Here is a 20,000-nt window from a genome sequence, read left to right on the forward strand (position 1 = left end):
TGGAGTTTGGGCATCTCTCTGTGAACTTACAAAAAGAAATTTAAAAAAGATTTTTGTTGAAGACAATGTGTAAATGGCACAGGCTGCTAGACATTCAAAGGYTGCTGCTAGGACATTCCAAGGCACTATCCATACATGAGGCAATTAAACACTGAAATTTTAGTTTTAAATCCAGTTGTAAGTTTTAAATCTTGGCTCCTCTCTTGTTTTAGATTATTTTATATTTCAAGTATTTCATCAGTATGATTCCAAATTAATCTGGCTTGTCTCTGCAGAAAGCAATGTATATATTTATGACTCAGGATTATCCAAGAATACAGTGAAGACAGTCTTATGCAAAAAATATAACCACAGATGGAGAGATATGAAAAAGCTACCTGAAACCTGCTGCTTTTTTCCAACAAACTTATGCTCCCAGTGAAGTCTCCAAACTAATTAGAATTGATTTATTATGGATCAGGTACCTTATCAGGTGAAGAAAGAAATTACCATGGACAGTCAAAGGGTTGAGAGGTCAATACAGAATAGCAAAATCAATTTGCATTGATTAGACAAAAGGTCCATTTTACAGAGCCCAAAGGATTAACTTTAAAGCAAACATCTTTGAACTATAAGGCAGCATTTGTGASTGAGAGGTATAAGCGGTGCAGCTTTAGAAAACACTTAAGATATTTAAATAAGAAAATAATGCAAGCAATGGTTTAAGCTATCTGGATGTTTATTTTTTTATTATGAATCATCCCAAGGATTACTGTACAATTCACTGGAAAGCCCTATGGAAAGGATGCAATTGTTTCATTTATCCCATGTCAATCTTGCCCTGAGTGTTACCTCCATTCAGGTGAGGTGACTAAACTGGGGAGAGTCGCAGAGAAGGGAGAAACTCMGTGCGAAGGATCGCACTAATCCTGCTGGCGCTTGTGATGAAATATTTACTTGACAAACTCAGTGTTTTACCACCAAAACCAATGAGACTTTTTTTTTTTCCTCAGTCAGATCCTGCTGTAGAACAGGTCTGAAGCATTAAAAGGAAGGAGGCCCTCTTCTGTGGGTCACCCCTTCCTTTTTCTGCAGCGCCCAAAGCAGTACGACACCGCAGGAAAGCCATGAGAGCACTGCTGCAACAAAAAACTAAACCCCAGACACATTCTACACCTCCTCATTACTTTGTTTTCAAAGTTTATTGCAACAAGCCCATACTTTTTTGTCCCATATCTTGGATATTTTAAATTTTTTTTTTTGCATCCTGAAGAAAACTTAAGAACGGGACTGCACCCTCAGCACATTTGCCATGTGTGCCATCACGTGAAGTGATGCAAATACCAGCATTGCTCATGGGCTCCAGAGAAGCCTCATTTCGTGCTTCCAGGACCCAAATCTGTCTGGCAGTGAGCTCTTTCCCCCCTCAGCCCCCAGCACTGCTCTTACCTTCGATAGCCAGCATTGCTCTCAGCTCCCGGTTCAGCAGCTCGTAGCGCCTTTCTAGGTCATGTTCCTTTTCCCTAGGCAAGTTGCAAATGTTCATCAATATGTTAATTACTAAATCATTAAACGCTTAAAAGCACCTTTAACTTACATTGATTTTGGGACTCGCCACTGACTTTTCTCTTTAACTTTAAGCTACTCCAAACAAATGATACACAAACTTAAAACCTGGCTCAGGTGGCCTATTCGGTACCAGGGCCTTTTCATTTTATGTAAAGTCAGCCTTAATTCTGTCAGTTTAACTCCATTGTGCTACAGAATGCAATTATTTCAGATTCATCTCTGGAGCGGCCGTTTCGGAATGTCCAAAGTATAAAATATTCCCCCAGATCTAATGAGCAAATCCCAGCATTAACCTACTCACCRAGAAAATGTGACACTGCAAGTATTATTCTATACACATTCTGCCCCAATCAACAATAAAAATTACACAAGGGATTAGAAAGCTTAATATTTTGAAGGTAAAATCCTCTGTCAAGTTCAGACCCAGCAGGAGATAGGTGAGCAGAGGCTCTTCCCAGGGAAGTATGCAGGCATCTACACTAGGTGGCATTATGGAAAGAAATATCAAACTGAAAGAAGCTGGAAGAGAAGCACTCGGGGCAGAGCACCTCTAAAAACAAGCAGCACCTTCTCCCTTTCTCAACATTGCAGTGAGAAGAAGTTTATTTGTCCTTATTTTGCAGTATCAGTGGTATCAYTGCACTGTGACTGATTTACTGACATCCCTTCAGTTGCCTGGTGCTGCTGAASCAGAGATGGGATTGAAGATTTCTACAAAGCAGGTAGCGACTCAAATTTGTCTCTCTCTCTGAACAGACTTCACCTGTTTCATCTGTGGCACAATYCAAATCTATCTGTGCATTTCTAAAATGTAATTTTATTCTACTGTTGGGCCTTTGAAAATGGAACAGTGCTTAATATTTCTTTAATTTCTTTTTTTTCACAGCTCAGGCTAATCTTGTGTTATTGCACGCTTCTCATTTTCAAGTCTGAAATATGAGAAAAACAATTTACTCCATGTGTAACACATCCAGCCCCCTCACTTTTGAGGGGTTATTTTTGGAGTTTAATGGGAAGAGAGTAAAAAAAGTTTTGCATCCATCTGAAGGGTAAATATTGGTGTAAATCATCCTTTTGTAAATAAAATGTTCATCTGTACTTACAGAAGAGAAAGCTGGTTCATTCGTCTTATTAAGGCATTCTTCTTATTAACCAGCATGAACCACTCCTGCATCATGGACTCTTCTTCTTCTGTGTTTCTTCCTGCAATCAAAAGAACTTCMTTAMTTGTGTGGCATTTCACAAACTGAGRGACACATTTCCACTTTGTGTTTCAGAGTATCAGTATCACTGAGCATGACAAGGCATATTCTCAAAGGGTAAAAAYACCATTTGACTGCAAGTCCTGCCTGCTTTATAAATAAATCTTTGAAAGCAGCCATTCTCCAGGATACATTTTAGTGTTCTTTATCATGCTGATAGCCTGACCTAAATAAATACCTTTTAAAAGGACSGTGTATTTTAAATTGTCCCAAATGAACTATATCACTGCAAGACTTCCAGTGGGGGAAAAAAAAACAAACCAAACCCTTTACTGCTTTACTAAAAACAAAACACAAAAACAATCCCTGTGGGCAAGATCCACTCCACCCATGCAAACCCAGCACAGTCAGGATGATGTGGCAGGGATCAAAGTAGCTGCAGAGGAGATGCTAATCCTGAACTCTTGGCCAAGGTGTGGGCACCTGCTCAGCTTCTGCATTTCTGGCCACTCTTCCAGATGAGCTGRGAAGAGCTGCTCCTCTCCTCACCCTGCAACCAAAGGGAGCATSTGCACAAATACAAATAATCTTGGGATAGAGTATCCAGGGGTGTCCATGTGTGTTTACATGGACCAGTAACCCTTTCCCCAGCTCCCATCCATGCCAGGCAGGATCAGGATCAGGATCAGGGTCAGGATGAAGATCAGGATCAGGACTCTCCATAGCCCACTTGCAGGCAGTGCTAAGCTCTACCAGACTCTCTAAAACCCTGTGTCACCACCCCTGAACCATCAGGGAAAGGCAGATGAGCATCCAGAAGGCTCCTGACTGTGCTTTCCACCTAGCAGGGCTGCTGAGCCAAATTCCACTCTGGGCTCAAGGATGAGGAGAAAGTCCTTTGTGGAGGCTGTGCTGCTGCAGAAACCTGCCACTGCCATCCCTCAGGTTGAGCTGAGGAGCAGAGGCCACATTTGTCCTCGCTGAATTATGGAACTCACATATTCCATAGGGTTAAAACTAATCTAGGAAAAGAAACATGGAATACAGGCAAAGGAGCATGAGCTCTTGTGAGTTTGCTTCCCAGTTCTGGTACTGCTTCCTTGGAAAAATGTGGGTAGATCTCTGAGTTTAAGCACCACGAGTGCAATATGGGAATAATCTGTGTGATCCTGTAAGGATGTTAAAAGTTAATTCTTTGGAGTTTGTAAAGGGGTTTGCAATCTCTGATGCAAAGTGCTGCAACCTTGGGGATACCATCTTATGAACTTAAACTATAGGGTCCCTGGTTTGCAGAGGAGCCATTTCTAGCACCTGGAGCTGGGAAGACACCAGAGAAATAYTGTTTTGCTCTAAACCAACACATCCAGTTTCCAGATGGGGATGTTTCAAACACTTGCACGTATGAGCTCACCATGTGCACATTCACACCCCAGTGCCACAGTAGAGTGCAAGCTCAGAYCTACGTGGAGAATCACACCCTCACCAGGCCATGAGCCTCCTCTGCCTGCAAGGGAAGGTTTCCAGCCTTCTCCAAACAGTTTGAATCCCTCTCCTGTGGGCTTTGGCCTTGATGCATCCACCCAAGAGAAGGAAAAGAAGATGAACAAAGAAGGAAGTAAGCTCAGGGTGGAACTAGTGGACCCACACAGTAAGAACAAGTTCTATCATTTGGCACACAATTCTTTCTGATAGCAGACATCCACCCATCTCCCCTTATCCCCCTGGGAAGTGCCTGGTTGATTAAACTTCCTGGAAGGGTGCTTTTAGGGTCACAATTTGCCAGCAATGAGATGGGAAGGGCAGASTATCCCAAARTGTGGATGSACCCACAGCTCTTCTCCAAGCAAAAGCAGCAGAGTCCAACTCCTGGGCCAATGGAGCAATGAAAGRAGAAATCTGACACGTAGAAATGCTYTCCCCCAAGACCTCCACTTCAGGGTTTGTGCATAAAATATCACACAAATATGGCATTTACAACAACATTCASCAGTTCAGCACACTTTGCTGGTAAGTTACAGACCAAAGGCCTTGCTGCTGTACCAGTCCACCTAACAGGGTCTGCTTTTAGAAAYAGATGATAATCAGCATTAGCAACCTTTTTTGGAAATGCACCAAACAGTTCAAATTTATTTAGGGGAGAAGTCAAGAAGATTGCTGATTTTTTTTTTAATCCTTGCAAAAGTGACCAGTCTATTCTGTAACACATGAGATTTGTTACAAGCAATGTGGCAAAGTTCTCACAACCAGACATCCGTGGCTACAGTAACATTTCAATCAATTTGTTAGTTTTGGGGTGGACTGGGATTGTCTGGCTGAAAGATCATAAATACAAGCCCTTGCTGCATTGAATTTCGCAAGCCTTGACAAAGAAATGGAAGAGATAAATGTTTCCAAAGTGTTTGGCTCAATGGTGGATCTGACACTGCTGACTTTCGTGCCGTCCAATTTCAGGTTGAGAACATAAACTTAAGATATAATCTTCTTTCTATTAATGCATTCCTCCTAAACAGAGTTAGTTGCAACATATAATGAGAAAAGATCTGGGTAAAGCTTGGAGCTGTCGAGTCAGATCTGCACAGGTGCCTATTTTAATATATCCATGCTGACACCAAAGCACACGCAATATCCACGGAAGAGGCTGGTTTAAAAGTGAATTAACAAAGTCGTGATTGTTTTTACAGAATTTTAAATCTGTTTTTGTATTCGCTTTGGACCCATGTGATGCCCTGACACCGGTCATGTGATATCGGCTGCGATAGGCACAAATCCCCGGGCAGCAACAAAAGAAGAAAGAGCAAAAAAGAAAAAGCTGAGAAAAAGCTTGCAATTTGGAAAAAGGCCAATTTTACCCCGGCGAAGGCCTTTTTGATCAGTGAAATGACACATGTGTGCAATATTAATAGTAGTCGATGCTGATATTTTATTTGTCGACCATCAGCTTTTAAATTCTTGTGCATGGAGCTGAAACAAATTCTTCCCAGGCAAGCAAAATAAAGATGAACTCMCATATATAAGAAATTTAAATAACTCTTCGGCAAATACACCAGCATTAGAGCATTACTTCTTTTTTTTTTTTTTAACTTGGTGAAAGGATGCACATGAAACACTTTCAACAAAGAAAAACTGAGTGTTCTTACTGCAGCAGTACTGCAAGCTAAACTCACATTTACAATTTCTAAATAAAAAAAAAATTAGAGAAAGCCTTTCTTCAACACGGTTTCACTCTGTAAAACCCAAGCTGCTGCTGGGGTGGTTGTTGTTTCCACTTTCCAAGTGTAAAACAAGTATTTAATTGACTCACTACAAATGCTTGAAAATTTAAATTGGGAAAATATCTGTGTTGTTCTTGGGGAAAAAAACCCCAACAAACTGTACAGATTATTTAAATGAAGCAAAAAACCCATGCTCGAGAACAAATCGATCCCACACATGCAAACCCCTTATCTAAGCCAGTACAAGATGCTGAAAATCTATAAATAGCCCACAGATCTTAAACTTAAATTTTTTTCCATAATACATGCATTACACTATTGTTTTTGATAAACAACAACAACAAAACCCTTTTAAAGCTAGTAAGTTGGACCATTACAAATTAATCCTGACTTTAATAACTGGTTAAAGACCCCTTCAGCTTTATAAGTAACAAAAAATATTAAAGCCTGTGATCACAGCGAGCTTTTCTCATTTCTCCTCTAACCATTTGTTATTTAATCCAATACTAGTAATCCAATTTGTCCATCAGACTTTTAAAGGGCAGAATGCAACTTCTCCAGCTTAGACACTTTTCAAAGTACAATATATTTTTCAAATGAATGCTGGATGTTTCATTTTTTCCCCAACTGTTCCTAGCTCTAATGTATGAGGAAAAAAAGAACAAGATGAACATTGTTCGTACTGATTAAGTAAGAGCTCATTAAAGAGCTGTCAGTGCTGTACTTTGAATATGCATGAAGCATATAATCAGATCTAGTACCGTCACTAGAGGAGAATACGGTAAGTACAAAGGATTGATTTAATTACTTAGAGTGGGCTGTGGTGGTAAAGCAGTCTTGTTAGCGCAGAAAGAAAAGGAGGTTGTATTCTGGCACGGTTAGGGGAAAAAGGCAGTTTTAGCTTCTGCCACAATACCTAATCTCAGGATAAAGCACTTTACATTGTAGCTTAAAACGAAGACTGCCAGTTTTCTAAAAAGACCAGAATTCATCTTATCTTGTTTAACCTCATCTGGTTAACTATCTAGCAGAACATATTTATTCTCTTTAACACGTAATTATGCTTATACCTTTTTATCCTATAGTTCAATAATGACTTCTGAAAACAGTCTTCAAATAAGAGCTGCAAACATCATATGCATGCAAACTGCTCGGTCAGAGATTTGAAAAATGCAGCACCAGAAACTCAGATGAAACAGTGAGTACACGCGCCTTTATGTGAAAAGTCAATACAGTTTTTAATGTCGGACTTTAACCTGAGGAGGCTTCTGGCAGGGTTTCTTTCATTTATTTTCTTTTTCCCCTCTTCCTTTCTGCCTTCCCCCCCTCCCCAAACTCCTTTCTCTTCCTTTTTTTTTTTTTTTTTTTTTTTTTTTTTTTTCAATTAATTCATTCTTGTTTTATTCTTCCTCTTGGAATCCAAGGGAATTCTCTCACATCAACTCTCAGTGCCATTTTCTAATTTCATTGTCTGGCTTGAGTGGTGAAGGATGCGTGCTCTATTCTTCTCTTCACTTGACATCTACCAGAACCCTCCTCAATGATTAGGAATGAGCCCAACACCAAGCCTCAAATAGCACAAGACATTAAATTCTGCCCTCAGATACGAGAAACTCCTACAGGCTTCTGAGTSGCGATTCCAAGCTGTAATAGCTCCTGCTCAGGATTCAACAGACACTGCAGCATAAAGTTTGGTAATTTTGTCCCTTTCTGGAAMAAATTTTAGTGATAGCCAAAGTACTGATAACGAGAATTTTAATGATAGCCAAGAAGAAAAAACAAAACAAAAAACCCCTCAACTCCCTTTCCCTTCTTCTGTGGCTCATCACACATATTTCTTGATTGTTGTTTGAAATCAACTTGAGTCAACTTTTTTCTACAATCCTCAAGAAGGATGGTAACAAACACATCACCATTTTTTGAGAACAATATAAGCAACTATCTTTTTTTAATGTTGTACAGCTTCCTGGCAGTCTTTTACAAACACAGCTTCCTTCATATTCTTCTGGATTTACAAATGGGTTTTTGTTTACACTGTAAGCTAATTRTTTCTTAAATTATTTAAATAAGAAGCATCTTGACAAATGTCTCTTCTGAATCAATTTGAAAGAACCATTTTTTTCCCCTTTCCTGCTGAAAGTACTTTCAAACTCAGCCAGCTACCAGTGTATGTAGGTACCATTAGACCCATTATTTTTAAGCCGTTTGGGCAGCTAGACATTAGATAAACCCAGTATGGATTAACATAGTAAACCTGTACATTGCTAAGAAAACAGAGAAGAAAGTGCCACAAAACACTGAGAATACCACTTAAAAGGAARGGAAAGCAACAACATGCAGGGACAAGATCAGTTTACAGTGTAAATGGATGAATACAGTAACTCCTCTACACTTTATACCATCATAAATCTGTCAAGATAAGACAACAGATTAATATTTTTTTAAAACCCCTTAAATGTAAATGTATTTAGCTGTTGTGCAAAAATGAATTACAACCTGTAGAAGRTAAATAATGAAGGGTTTACATCAGCATCCCAAACCAGCCCATTCAGCCTGGCAAGAAATAACAGGTTTACAGAAATCACTCTGTCTTAAGCAGTAATTGTTTTTAAATTTTATTTGCACTGTGTGTAGTGTGTATGCCATGGTGTCATGGTTAAACACAGAAACCTTCCCATGTCTCCCCATTTACCTCAACAGAACTACATGAAAAACAACCTACTTAAGACAGAGCCCATTCTTCATCCATTTGCTGATGTTTACACACAGTTTTAAAATAGAATAGAAGAAGCTTTCTTCACTCAACACACTTGGGTGAAGAGGCCAGCAGGAGAATGCCAGTGCATGGGAACTGGAGCGGGGCAAATAACAACAAAAACTGGCTGACTTCGCCCTGCTCCTCTTTCTGGGCTATTTTGTAGTTGACAGAAGCTTGGTGACTACTGGGAGCCGTTCAAATGCCAGTGAATTCCACAAATTTACCAGGAAGGTCTTTTGAAAACATACCACACCGTCTCTATTTGTCTGCTTAAAAAATAAAAAAGTTGCATTCACCCAATCACAGGGACGAGTTTTTACAAGTTTCTGTATTAGGAGCAAGTGGACAGATTGGCTTGTTTACCTGAAGGAGAACATGAATGGCAAATAAAGAATAGTTCTCGGATGTGTCTCATCTTGTCTCACAAGAACCYGGGGAGATTCACTGAAATTGAAGGTGGTGTGTTTAAAACCGATAAAAWGAATGATCTTTCCTCAAAGCCTCATCATTTACCGGTAGAACTCGTCGCCACGAGGCAATGTTGAAACTAAGAGCTCAGCAAGAATTAAAACCAGGCTGAATGTTGAATATGGAAAGGCAGAGCTGCAGCAATAAATATTCAAATAAACAAACAACAAACCACGGGAGGTAGGAACTGGATCCTCCTGCTTTAGGACACGAGCTAACCTTTAATTTTTAGAGGTGAAATTAAATGTTCCCTGGGGCCAGGTTAGCCTGTAAGTGGCCCCTGCACAAATTCTTGCCCCTRCCTGGGTTCAACCCATCCCTGTCCCACTACAATGGAATATTCTGGACCAGATTGTGGGGYTGACCTGCTGTGGCCATTGCAGTGTCCCTGAAAGACAACACTGAAGAAAGAACATTGGGTGTTTTAGCTGACCAACCTCACATGGCTAACAAAGGCTGGTGGAAGGTCCCAAACGCTCCCAAGTCAGCAGCAGACTTCCCAGTGATTTAAAAGACTCTTCATCTTGCTCATTGTGAGCAGCTCATGCACAGATGAGCTCTTGTTTTTAATGTGAGTTACCAAATTTAACAAATAATTGAGCAGAAAAGCCTGCATTCACAGCAGATATTCTTCGTAAAGGGGAATTACATAAGACTTATTGCAAAATGCCTCTGACACAACTGAAAGCTACAGTGAAATTTTTTAAATGACCAGTGGTCCACAATTTTGCACTGAGTGAAACTGAGGCGTCCCAAAAAGACCTACTTTTTTTTTTTTTTTTTTTTTTTTTTTTTTTTTTTTTTTTTTTTTTTTTTTTTTTTCAAAAAAGTATTTTTTTTTTTTTTTTTTTTTTTTTTTTTTAAATCACCCTCCTCTGCTTTCAGAGGGCTACCTTGGGTGGAAAAACTCAGAATTTTGGATAAAAATATTTTTTCCAAGTACTCAGTGTCAAAACAGAACCCACAAGAGACACCTCACAGTGTGAATGGATGGGCTGCTCCACTTTGAGCTTCAAGCCTCCCATCTGAGATCACCACACCCAGCTTTCTTACAGCAAACTTCCTCCTTTCAGAGCAGGAAGACCTCCTCAGTTATTAAAAACCACCGAAAACAAATAAGGASAGCCACCAAGAGGTGGGACTGTCATTTAGATGACACCACAGAAGTGCCAGCTTCCAGATGAAACCCTWGCACAAGTTTTTGAGTCCGAGCTGGATGGGAAAACGCCTAAGGAACATTAGAAAGGCAAATTCATGGCCACTAACTTGCTGTCTGAGAGCAGTTGAGAAGGAGACATTGATGTCCACACAATGGAGTCTCATAAAGGTAGGAATCGACTGCCAAGAATCTGCCAGGCAGAGTTTTCATTGCTGTGCATTGTCCAACTCTATTTCAGCCCCCAAAAGTACTGTAACCCTAATGAAACGGAGCTGCCACTGAGGAAATGCATTTATCACAGGCACACATCAAATCAGTTCAATATCAAGCAGGGAACTTATAATTTCTTTGGTTTCTGAATCATTAAAAAAAATCAGAGAGGCTGTTTACAATTTTGAGAGCTGTGTAAACAGAAGGTCAGGGCTCTGACCACATCTTAGAGCGTGCAAGGATTTATTTACCTGCAGTGGGACTGACTCACAGGAAAACAAAACATTTGTGTGGCCTGCAATCTGGGCAGCCTAAAATTATTACCACAAAAGACAAATTGTAAAAGACAAAATCTGAAAGAGCGCTGATTTTCTCTACAAGAGAAAATTTTCTCTACGAGTCTACACAGTGGCCAGTAGAAAATAACAGAAAATCAACCAAAACAGAATGTCTGGGCTGAATAAAGATTATGAATATATTTTAAATATGGGATCACCAATCYAGAGCAAGAAATTTTGTTTCCCAAACTTCAGGCAAAAAGAGGTGAGATTCAACAGAAACGCCTGGAGATTCCTGTAAGGARGTGATGCCTTGAGGACAAGTGCCTGCAGGGAATGCCAGCACTGAGCAAAACCARCACTCATGCTTTATCACCTTCTGGTATTCTTTGTACCCAAATTTTCCCACACAACACAATTTCAGAAGAAATTTCAGCACAGGAAAACATGCACCATTAACTGATACACTCAAACTTTTGAAACTACAGAAAAGAAACAGTATATCATGCTTGGAGATCCACCAAGAAAGGGAGGATGGTCTGGCAGATGAATTATTTCACTTGCAGATTTACAAGTAGAATTGTATGCTTTGTTATGAGTGATAGTAATTTCTCTAATTTCTATTATGGCTCATAACTATTCCTTAGAATAGTTTGCTAACTGCTTACATGGCAAGTGATGGCTGGGTAAAATTCTGAGGTGAGGGGCCCCTTACCTAAAAACAGGAATTTGCTCTACTAGGAATGTGCTCTACTAGGCAGTATATTATTCCATTTTTATCAAATATTGCCTAACTTCCCTTGGAACATATTCTCCTGGAGCTGGAAAAGGGTGGTGGACATGATAAAATTACTTCTTTGATGGACAGGGCTGAACTTACCCCAAGCAAGTGCCTGAAGTGAGATGATGGTCGGCAGTGAATGTGACCTTGTGTCAGTGTTAATGACAATGTGTGCTCCTGCTGGGAGTCAGCAGATTTGTAATTCTGGGATCCAAAACTTCCCAGGGTGAGTTCAGCTAGGCTGAGGTGTCCCAAGGCTTCCAGTTTTGACAGAAAAGGTGTTTCTGTGGTAAATGGGGGAAAACCAAGCAAGAATAACAGCGGTCTGTGCAGACTGCAGTGGCACTGTGGGCCAGCAGCCTCGGGGTGACCAAASTCCTTTCTCCTCGCCTTGCAGCAGACACCGATTGTAGAGAGCTAACTCCAGGCACAAAGCCAAAGACCATGCCTACCACATGAAAGAGCACTTATGCTGCAACACCACAAAGAAAGATGGAAATCAGTTAAAAGAAGCAAGTGTCTGTTGGGTCTTGTAAGGCTTTTGGAAGGCTGGCAAGTCTATTCATAGTGCCCTGGGCTCTCCCGGAGCAGTCTCCTGCTATGCAGGCCGTGCTCTACTTGGATTCTCTTCCTCGAGCTGGCTTCAACCTGCTGACAGGTTCTTTGAAGGCAATGATGAGGCTACAAAAGCCAGGGAAGTGCGTGGAGAGGAGGCTGACTTATYGCTCAGTCYCTCCAGCCAATGGGATCCTGWGCTACTTGGTGGAAAAAAAAAAAAWAAATATGGTCACTGCCGCTGCTGAGCCGCTTCAGTGATTTAATGAATTTGGCCTGGGAAGGCTGAACACGCACGCCGCCCACGTTTGGTCTCTGAAAGGTCACCTCCTGTGAACTTTTGCCTACCAAGGCACAGACCTAAGGCTGAAGAGATGTGGTGAATTAGAGAGTCAGAACCATGAACTCYGGGATTTGTTTTGTGGAAAGCTTCTCAGCTGTAGAAACACTGGGTATTTTTGGAAAAGTATGGCCAGATAGTTTTCCTGTACCAAAAGCAGGTCTGCTTTGCCGGAACTGTTAATGGGAAAAGATGGATGGATACTGGAAAGAGTTTGCCAGTAAGACTCTGTGGAGGCAACATGGCAGAAGGGAATTTAATAGGAGAGAGGTTGACAAGCCTCAAGAACCCAAGGCGTTCTCAGTCGCTCATAAAATACATGATTCTGGCAATAYAAAATGCATACTTGGGCAGAAATTCGTGTATGTGTTTGTGATCTGAAGGCCCTGAAGACTCCTGTCAGAAAATCCACTCACTGCTGTGCCAGTTTATTGGCACCAACAAACTCTCATCAACAGCTTTCTCTAAACACAATGTGTTTTASTGGGCATCTCCACAGAACTCCACGGGCTCCAGGTCACCCAAACCACCAGAGGATTACAGTGACCATATTGTAAAGGAGACCTTGATCATGGTGTCACTGCACTCCTGTCACCCAGGGTTTTAGTAGCTGTCAAAACTCCCATTGCCACAACCCTGGCAGCAAGTGAACGTTTCTGAACAATGGAGAGAGACACAACTCAACAAATGCTTTAGAATATTGCTTTGCTTCCAAAACAAGCAGTAACTCTGAGGGCACAGGTTTGAGAAYTGTTCTCATGTTAGTAAAAATCTTTTACTCGTGTCAAAAACCTTTCCTTCCACCCAACACAAATTGCTATCAGTAATATCCTTCCAGCCTCTGAATTGTTAGGTATTTCCAGTCAGGAAGGTTTACAAACCAGCACCAGAAGGGGATCAAACCAGTATCATGTATTTATCATTCATTTATCTAAACATTTTTGAAATGCTTTTTTTGAAATGCTCACTCACTTTTGATATTAAATGCAAAAAGCTAAGTGGCAAAAAAAGTTGTTTTCAGTGATATTTTAAAATTTTCTATCCTGCCAGGAAGGCTCTTGTTTTACTGTCCTCCCTCTTGCTCTGCTTTGGGACGTGCATCTTTGTCTTTCACAACATGGTTGGTCAACTCATTACCACCTCGTGGTTTGGCAAGTTCTCGGTGCACCTGAGATTAATCGAGCTGAGCCAAGCAAAACAACAGTGCAGGAAAGCAAGGCTGACAAACTGCTATAAAACTTATGGTGCTACTGATTCATTCTTCCTCATTCAGGCAAGATAAGAAATATAAGAGAAAACCACAGTTGTTTTTTTTTCTCCTTATGTACACGCACAGAAATTTTTCATACTGTCCGCTTGCGAGCCTGAAGAGGTAGCAAAACCAATTTTTAAATTCATCTCTCAGGCAAAACTGAACCATTCATCATTTTCCTCCCCAAGCCCTGACACTGGTGAATACAAATCTGCATTTACTTTTGGGAGTTCCAAAGAGAATTGTCAATTCAATTGTTTTTGAAAGATGAAATTTGGCTTAGGGAACAGGATGCCTGCTCCCAGCTCACCCCTCCCTGCTCTAGCACGGATTTCTCTCGCAGACTGGGAGACTCCAGTGAGGAGCATTCAAGATGGTATAATGCAGGCTGGTAAATACAGCTCGGTAATCAGGGTTGTGAAGCTGCAGAGCATAGAAGGGATTTATTTTTGATAGTGAAGCCATACACATATACATCATCAAGCCCCCATTGAGAAGCAGACCACTCCAAGTGATTAATACAGCTAAAGGGGGCAAATAAGAGATCAATGACAAAAATCACCTGGTTAAAAAAAAAATAAAAGGAGTAGGTGTTGCATTAAAAGGGCTTTTACTTTGCATGCGAAACAATACCGAGAAACCTGTATTTTAGCACTTGTGCTCAACAAGCACTCTAAAGTATGTCAGGATGAGAACAGAAACCCATCCTTTCTAATAATCTTGTGACAAAAGCTAAAAGACATCATCCTATTAACTAGTGATCTCAACTGCTAATGCGGAGTACTTCCTGGTGTCTTTTATGTAGAATGCCGCTATTAAAAAACCACTAAACATTCACTGTGAACAACACAGAATCATTCATCTTTTATCAGCATCTCTTGTTAGAGGAGTATGAGAGGGGCTGAAGGTGTCATTGATATTATAGAGCGGAAATTAATCAGAAATTTTTCTCATATTTTCCTCATCACACTCATTTACTTTTGTACAAATTTCCCCCTGCTAAAAAGTTCATACCCAGCCCCCTGTTGTACGCTTTTAAGTTGAGAATATTCAACGAGTGCGTCAACTGAAAGGCACCAGGTCCCAACACAAAAAGCATTCGAAATTCTCATTTAGTTGTCTTTATTTTGCTAGCGCCATGTGGTCCTTGAAGATGTAGAAAACACGGGAAGCCGAGTAAAGATCAGAGCAAGCTCATTAGCATTCTGACAAAATTGGAGTGGTGGAGATGTATAGTTTGCCTAGTTTGTCGTTTTGAAAGCTACCGGTGGTAAGCTTTCTATTTCATTGTGCTTTTGTCTTTTTTTGGGGTTTTCAACGCAGCGGGGTGGTTGTTAGCCTAGGTTTTCACAGTGCATTGTGGGAACCTTTCCTCACATTCAGCCTATATAGTATCATTCGAGTTCAAGTAAAAAAAAAAAAAAAAGTAATTTTTTTCCTATTTATTTCATAATCACCTATGCTAATGCATTAATTGTCATCTGGCTGTCAAAGCCCATCCACCCTGACACCTGGTTTATAAAGTTAAAAGACCCTCAGAGCCCCCCAAAATCGCCAAATAAAATAAAGTCTGAGCTGTATTTAAAAATAAAAYCTTTTAAACATGTTTCTAGCTTTCTTCAAAAGACAAGATAAGAAGAAATTAATTTAAATTCCACTGTTTACAATAAACTAGAAATGAATTTGAGGCAGATCCAGTTGATTAGAATTCAAAAGACASTCTGTGTGAGAGCCTCAATTCTATTTCAGAGCCTCTTGAAGGAAAGATGGGTTTATGCTCCAGAATTATGTAAATAATGAATTACCTCTTAGAAGACCTATAGAAGTTATTACTCTGGACATTTTTTWWTTTTTTTTTTAAACATAAGGCTCACTTTGAARGGCTAAAAGGGCTACATTAATGCTGCTATTCGACATGAACGTTTCCAAGTTGCAATGAAATGGATAAAGGTCTTTTTGGATGAATTTATCTGCTAAATCCTTGTGGTTGCCCTCCTATCTCGGATGATGACCCAAAAGAATGTCAACAGCTCATTTCCCAGAGAGCTGGGAAGAGTCACTACACAAGCCATAATCTGCACGTTCTCAAAGAACCGTTTCAAACATTACATTTCACAAGCTGTTTAAAGAGATTTTTTTTTTCTTCCCCCTCTCATCTCCACTATCCTACCAGTACTTTGGACATCAGTGCCTTGGAAATGAGCGCTTTAACAAAGTTGAAACACGACTTTTTACGCGTCGCTGTTGGCGGGTTGGGCGCCTGCGCGCGCTCGTACGCGCACCGTGCAACACGTGAGCGTTCCCACATGCTCCCCATCCACATCTCCAAACCCCAGCCAGGCCATGGCAGGGACAAGGAAATGCTAAGACTGAAAATGGATCAAGTCAGCCCTAATTTATGCATCAGATTTTTTTTTTCTTTTAATATAACGTGTGCCAAATCACAGATATCCTTTCGGCAGGAAAGGATAAAACCCAGCTTGGAAGGAGATACAATGGATCTAGGTTTGGAATACWGTGAATTTCACAATGGAGCGTGGACTCAAGATTTCTTTACTTAGCAGGGGGGAAAGGATAAATATTAGGGGAAAGATCTGCTTTACAGAAAGCCTTCAAAATTCTTCCTTTTTGTTATGCATTTGGACAGCATCATTATCTCTAGCGTCAAAACAGCCTGAGAGCTGCAGGCAGCCACTGCTGAGCAAGAAAAGCAAATGGTTGGGCCAAAGAGGTCTTTAAAAAACAAACAAACAAAAAAAAAGTACAAGAAGGGAACTGCCTGAAAACAGAAACCTCTGAGATTCCTACGCGGATTGACAGAATTTAATTTTTCCATTGTATTTATAATCTAATCTCACTCTGTATCTCTCATTTTACTCATGTGAAATACAAGAAATTTCATCACAGGAGATGTTGCTACATTTGAGCTACGTGAGGAAGTATAATCCCTCCCYGAGTGAAAACAACACCCTAACCCTGAGAATTAAACAGCAGTTCTACTCTAAACTTAACAAAAGGCAGAATTTTGTCAGCTCCAAGATGCCACCTTTATTTCAAATCTCCTTTTAAAGACTCAGTTCCTTTTCACTTGGGCTCCAGCTCCCAGCAGAGGCAAATAACCTGGAGACTGTTATCTGCACGACAGTGAGGGCGACCGAATTATTTTCTATACTTTGCCATGTGCTTATAGCTGCAAAATTATTTATCTCCTTCACTGCATTCTACTACGAAAGTTTCCTGCAGAAGAATCGCCGGGACCAGCCATATCAAATTAGAGGGCAGTCAGGAGTGTCTAAGTCCAGCTTTAAAACAAATATCATAACAATTACTTAGCCATATGGAAAATAGGGTATGTCTTTCCTGAAAGCTTTTATATATTTTCTATCTCAAATTTCAACTTCATTAGAAACTATTTCTGACTAGCAAGCCTCAAGATTGCTAAATATCTAACTGTTAACCCACCATGAAGAAAGAGGCTCTTTTGAATGGCAGAACTTTTCCAAGATGCAAATGAACAATAATCTAATTTTGAGAGTAAATTAACTGAAGGATTCATTTTAATATGTTTCGAAGTCTCCAAAATGAAGTGGCGGTCGCAGGCTCTGCAGTACACACACACACACACCCGTGCACTCATGCTCACATCCACAGACTGACACGGCACCCCCGCTACACCCTCAGCTTCCATCCTCAGGACAACTCACATTGTATTTATGTTTAGGTTCTTATGACTTAAAGGCCAGATGTTTCACAAATGACCAACAATTGGAGGTTAGAATAAATTAATGACTGATTTCTGAGCTTTGATGGAATTAAGCATACTTCTTTTCTCAATGTGCCATGTGAATGTTTGCCCGTTAAACTTTTTTTCTCCTTTTTTTTTTTTTTTTTTTTTTTTTTTTTTTTGACAAGTGAGGCCACCCGGCAGAAAACAACTGATGCAAAACCCAGGAGTAATCCCTCTGTTTAGTTCAACACTGTGGTTAGCCTTAACACTGCCTCTATTATCCAATGGATTTAGAGAAACTTTCATTTATTTGTTGGCCTCAGTCTTCCAACTCTGTTGCCTTCTTTAAAGGACCCAAGACCCATTCCTATGTAAATACATTTGCATAGGGCCACAATGAAACTTTCTGGGGCTGGGATTAAACTTGCAGAACTAGATAGCTGTGCTGCACATATTTGTGATCTTCATGTAAGTACTTTCCCAAATACATATAAGTGAATGAAGCCCATGTCCACTCTGGCTACAGGAATGCCCGGAGTTTGAAAGAAATGCTCAGGACCGAAGGCTGAAGCCAGCGGCAGAGAAAAAGCACCCAAATGGGAAAGTACAATATATGGAAAAAGAACAAAAAGCCCTCTTCAATCAGGAGCTGCTAAAATCAGCACATTACTCGCTGCAAAATGTGCTCTCGTCTCCCAGCTCGCTCTGGATCCCTGGTGTAAAAGTGATGATTCGCAGCCACTTGCATTTCCCAGCCACTTGCATTTCCCAGCCACTTGCATTTTCCCCCTTTTTTTTTTTTTCCCTCTGTTTATACAGAGTACCTAGGGTATAGTTTATTATTATAAACTGGACACCATACAGCCTTCTTGCAGCCAAGGCAAATAAAAAGCTTTGCATCCAGCCAGTCTATTAGGAAACAGCACCAGGATTAATCCCTGCAATTACTGCCCTCAAAAAAATGCTAGTGGACACTCGGTGCAATTTTGCCATTCCCACACAGAAAATGCCAATACCTTCAAGGTTTATGTTCTGTAAGGGAGGCTCGATGGACCTAAAGTACAGCTAAGGAGTGGTTTTGTAATCTCACTGTGGGCCAGGAATTGCAACTGAATATATTCTTTAGGTATGCATTTAAGGAGATAACACCTTTTCCAGGGCTCACTGAACAGAGATATGTAATTCCTTGTTTTGCTGTGCATTTTGTTTTAATCTAGCCCAAAAAGCTTGTATAACTAACTTTTTAAAAAAAATCATTACTGTGGCATTATTCAAGTGCACAACTACAATGATTAAAAAATTGAAACCAAATATATCAMACTTAATCACATGTAAAAACACACTAGCCCCCAGAAAATGACTTCCATAACCARCAGGGTGTTAATGAAGACACTGTCACAAATCATAACCCAATTCTGATTTACACTGGGTTTTCCTCATTCCACACTGTATGGCAAGCCTCTGCTGCCCCATGTAAATACMATATCCAAACCCAATTTCTCTCRTTGGACTAAGCACATCAATACAAAAGCAAATGAACTACCAAAGTGCCCTAATTAACAATTTTGCAAGTGAATGCAGACATCAGTGCCACACTGCAGCCATTAAAGTCTATCCCTTGCCATATCTGTTTCTGTTAACATTTCAATAGACCAATTAAATGACCTTTCCCCCCTCAAACTCAATTAAGCTATTTGAACATCAATTGATAACTTACCATGTATTTATGCAAAATGTGCAAGCGAGAGATTCATTTTTTTTTTTCAATCCTAATGATGTTTTGAAGAAGAGAAAACTATCTGAACTATCCTGTCCTGGTATTCCATGGAGAGGGGGCCAGGGATGGGATTGCCTCCCAGGGGAGCCCGGTGGGCACGGTGGCAYTGTGGCAGGCAGTTTGGAGAAAGCAGGTGTGAGGCAGATATTCTTCTTCCCTGCCATTTGGTCCCTACCAGGCAGCTGTCTTGGGAGGCCAAAAGAAAGCAGAGACAGCCATCTCTTTCAGCTTGTTGGAGTATCACGTCGCTGGGTCACAGCCAGCACGCTGGTAGGTGGCACAGGGTCACATCAGCCAACTTGTAGACACATCCAGAGTTGTTGCTTTTTTTTCCTGTTTCCCCCTCTTTTTGTTTTGGTCTCGAGTTCTCACCTCTCGTTTTGCCCACCACACACACCTTTCCTACATSCCAGGGTAGGTGTGACATTCGACTGGAGCCTGCCCCATGTTAAAAGAGGTGATTTGCTGATATTTGCATTTTCCCAAGGGGCTCCACACACCACGGCTCTGTTTGTCACAAATTCAGGGAGCTTGAGCCTCAGGAGGGAGGTCAATGTCTCCTGTTGGAGAGCTGGCCTTTGCTTCCCTGCACAGGTAAACAGTTGGTAGACAGCGACAGAAAGCCAGGGGATTTATTTAAAATAAACCCACCTCGGCCCAGGAAAGAAGTGCTTTGATGCTGCTGCTGCTGCAACTAATTTTAGATGAGAAACATGAATTTTTTGGCTTCAAG

The 20,000-nt window shown here is 40.6% G+C and overlaps 1 protein-coding gene across 9 annotated transcripts in view; it reads right to left on the reverse strand.

The window, feature by feature from the left end:
• EHBP1 (EH domain binding protein 1) overlaps positions 1 to 20,000 on the reverse strand; it is a 196,459-nt gene that overhangs the window by 6,154 nt on the left and 170,305 nt on the right. For all 9 annotated transcript variants that reach the window (XM_057380587.1, XM_057380582.1, XM_057380586.1 and 6 more), the window contains 2 exons: positions 2,652 to 2,751; positions 1,429 to 1,502 (listed from right to left, as the gene is read on the reverse strand). In XM_057380587.1, coding sequence (XP_057236570.1) covers positions 1,429 to 1,502; positions 2,652 to 2,751 — 174 coding nt within the window. The remainder of the gene's footprint in view (positions 1 to 1,428; positions 1,503 to 2,651; positions 2,752 to 20,000) is intronic.

The sequence above is a fragment of the Malurus melanocephalus genome, unplaced genomic scaffold, assembly GCF_030028575.1.
Source record: "Malurus melanocephalus ecotype Western Australia unplaced genomic scaffold, MMel_1.1 scaffold_462, whole genome shotgun sequence".
Classification (NCBI taxonomy): domain Eukaryota; kingdom Metazoa; phylum Chordata; class Aves; order Passeriformes; family Maluridae; genus Malurus; species Malurus melanocephalus.